We start from the raw sequence: 2,856 nt of genomic DNA on the forward strand, positions 1-2,856 counted from the left end.
GAGGGGGCGGACCCCGCCAGTTATTCGATTTTCTCAGTTGCATGTGTATTGAGACAAGGACAGAAGTCTGACTTGACGCCAAAATCGAATTTTGAGCATAGCTCGATTAAGCTCTGCATGTAAACGTACTGACTGATTGCATAGAGGGAGACAGAGAGACACAGGCACCACATACACACACACAGCATAACACTAATACACATAGGGCTGTAACAATAGATAGATAGATAGATAGATAGATAGATACATAGATTGTTCATCATGTTAATGTTAATGAAGCAGCTGATCACCAGGATTTGTCCTTTGTCCACATCATTGCCATCAGCAACTTCACCACAGACCATAGGAGGCTCCGCCCCTTCACCACCTGCAGGTCCACAACGTCCAGGTGAGTTTCATGTTCAACGATTGAGTTGACTGTGTTTCCTGTACTGAGAAGAGTTTCCATCTTTTCTCCTCTTCCTCTGGTCCAGGTTACTTCCTGGTTGTGGTTGTGTGTGTCTCTGTGCTGGTTGTGGTCGTCCTGTTGGCTGTTGATGTTGTTCTGCTGCTGCTCTACAACCAGAAGATGAAGGACTGTTGTGGTGAGTTACCTTCCAACTGTCTCTGCACCTTTCAATGAAAACTAGAGATGTACCAAATCCTGAATTTTGGGGTTCTGCTGAATACCGAATCCGCTGTTTAAGATTCAGCCGAATCCGAAACCGAATATCAAGTCCTATTCCCATTATCGGCCCATACAGTAAACACATTATAAATGCAGTACACAACATCTGTGACTGGCCCTGTGCAACCACTGACAGCTGCTGTTGCTGCCTGCAGATTCTGCTGCCATGCACACCTCGTGCTCCCTCGTGCTTCATTCACAAATGTTTTAACAGCAGTGATATTGTGTATTGTTTAGGGTCTTTACCACCACAAGACAGATCAGAATTGCAAACTGAACATATAGCTTGACTTGAATCGCCTTCCCTTCCATCGTCTTTAAGTCCTTCCAAAGAATACTTTTTCTGTTTACTATAGTTCCATTTTCACTTCCTGCTGCATTCGTAAACTTTCCCCTAAACATTGGCCACAATGTGTGTAGAGCAATCACAGGGTTCTGTTCGCTCGACGTCCTAAGGTTCAGCAGAAACCATCAAAAAGTGCAAAATTCGGCCGAATCCAAAACCGAATCCTGGATTAGGTACATCCTGGATCAAAACTAATGTGAACAATGAAAACATGAAATCTGTTCCACAGGTTCAAGGTGGAGAGGAAACACGGACCACACCAACATGGAGGTGAATTCCTCTAGAATGTCTCTGTTGACTCTCACTGTGACTTTTATCTGACAAGACCAATACATAAAATGACGCTGAGCTAAACAAAGAGGTCAAACTCATTAAAGCTCCATTACAGTAAAGGCAGCAACATAATTAGGTGGTAAAACATCCCTATTGTCCTGCAGAAGTTAGCATGCTAACCAGCTAGCTGTGGCCCTGACAGCCTCATCACCCTTAGCAGCCACCCTAAGAGCTTCAGTGTGTTCATCATCCAGGAGGTTGTGATACTTTTATTTTGAACTTTATAATTATTATTTCTTTATTTCTGTAAAATGAAAAAAAAAAAAAAACTAATAAGTGTCACAAACCACAATGTCACTTCTCTGTGTGCATGAGAAGATCATTCAAACACGTCAAAACCACAACTTCTGCTTCTACACGCCTGTGTTGTTTGTTTTTTACCATGAGGTCAATAAAGTTGTTTCTTTTTCCTTCAGTGCATCAGCAATGAGTACGTGTCTCCAGTCCCCACATGTGAAGACTCCACCTACCAGAGCCTGGATCCAGCCTCCAGGGACCAGGACCAGATCTACTCCACACTCACTCACTTAGACTCTCAGTAAACCAGACAGAAGGTGCGTTTCCATTACCCCTTGAAATGCGCAAAACCTAAATATCGAAATTAAAAACTGGTAATGGAAACACCTACATTTCGAAAAAAAACCTCTCAAATATCGCAAAAAAGTTTTTGCGCTCTCATGAGGTGGTTTTTGAGACGTATCGATACAAACGTGTATCGCAAAAGTGTAATGGAAACACTTTTTTCGCTTTTCTACACGTCACCGGCGTCACCGGAGTTGTGTGTGTCCACGCTGTGTTGGTTTATGTAACTTGAGGGGACAAATGAACCACATGTTTATTGTCATGCTGCTGACCTGGGCATTGTTTCTCAATAAATTAGAAAAACCTTTCCTATCATTCCCCTTTTCCGTGCATGGTTGAAGGAGACTGGCTCGCATCCACGCTCCCACTGCCTCATGCGCCGAAATGTCACCTTAAGTCACATAAACCAGTACGGGTGTGTGGACACACAACCACCTATATTGTTGTCAGCGCCTCATCACCGCTGGTGTTTAAAAGGCTCCGTTCTTTCTGCAGTCAAGTTAAAGCGCACATCCGCCGTGTTGGTAAACAAATAGTCCCTCTACATCAACGGAGGCCGTGCTTGAGCAGCTTGGGTTGGAGGTGGTGTGAGTGTGGGCCAGCGGGGGAGAGGGGAGGGGGCATTAGAGCTTCAGCACGGAACAACTGGCCCGTGTGAATGCGTCCTTATTTGTGGCCGCTGCCAGCGCCACACGGGCTTTGCCTTTCAGCAATCAAGCGCTGTTTTTGTCTTTGTTAAAAACAATAACAGCAACAGCTGTAGGCAGCTGAGATCGCTGTGCCGTCACCATAGAAACGCAAGACGCATTACGGCTCATTCGTAAAATACCTTTCAATGGAAACACCCGCAAATAGCAATTGCACTTTTTCGAAGTTTCAGAAATATCGCTTTTATTTTGCGAAAATCTGTAATGGAAACGCAGCTACT

At 44.3% G+C, this 2,856-nt stretch overlaps 1 protein-coding gene across 1 annotated transcript; it reads left to right on the plus strand.

Annotated features, from left to right (window-relative positions):
- The first annotated feature begins 273 nt into the window (after window positions 1-273).
- On the plus strand, window positions 274-1,895 carry LOC146985245 (uncharacterized). Its single transcript, XM_085783031.1, has 4 exons — window positions 274-388; window positions 474-584; window positions 1,243-1,283; window positions 1,763-1,895. The coding sequence occupies exons 1-4, from the start codon at window positions 274-276 to the stop codon at window positions 1,886-1,888; spliced, it is 393 nt and encodes a 130-aa protein (XP_085639157.1). The 3' UTR covers window positions 1,889-1,895.
- The last annotated feature ends 961 nt before the right edge of the window (window positions 1,896-2,856 follow it).

Source organism: Trachurus japonicus, chromosome 7 (genome assembly GCF_045865225.1).
Source record: "Trachurus japonicus isolate A0001 chromosome 7, Traja_1.0".
Lineage (NCBI taxonomy): Eukaryota > Metazoa > Chordata > Actinopteri > Carangiformes > Carangidae > Trachurus > Trachurus japonicus.

What these genes read in the sequence shown, in the direction of transcription:
- LOC146985245 (XM_085783031.1), top strand. Translation starts at nt 274, where the DNA reads ATGAAGCAGCTGATCACCAGGATTTGTCCTTTGTCCACATCATTGCCA. An exon ending in TGCAGGTCCACAACGTCCAG is followed by an intron (nt 389 to 473) that starts GTGAGTTTCATG and finishes CCTCTGGTCCAG; the next exon opens with GTTACTTCCTGGTTGTGGTT. An exon ending in CGGACCACACCAACATGGAG is followed by an intron (nt 1,284 to 1,762) that starts GTGAATTCCTCT and finishes TTTTTCCTTCAG; the next exon opens with TGCATCAGCAATGAGTACGT.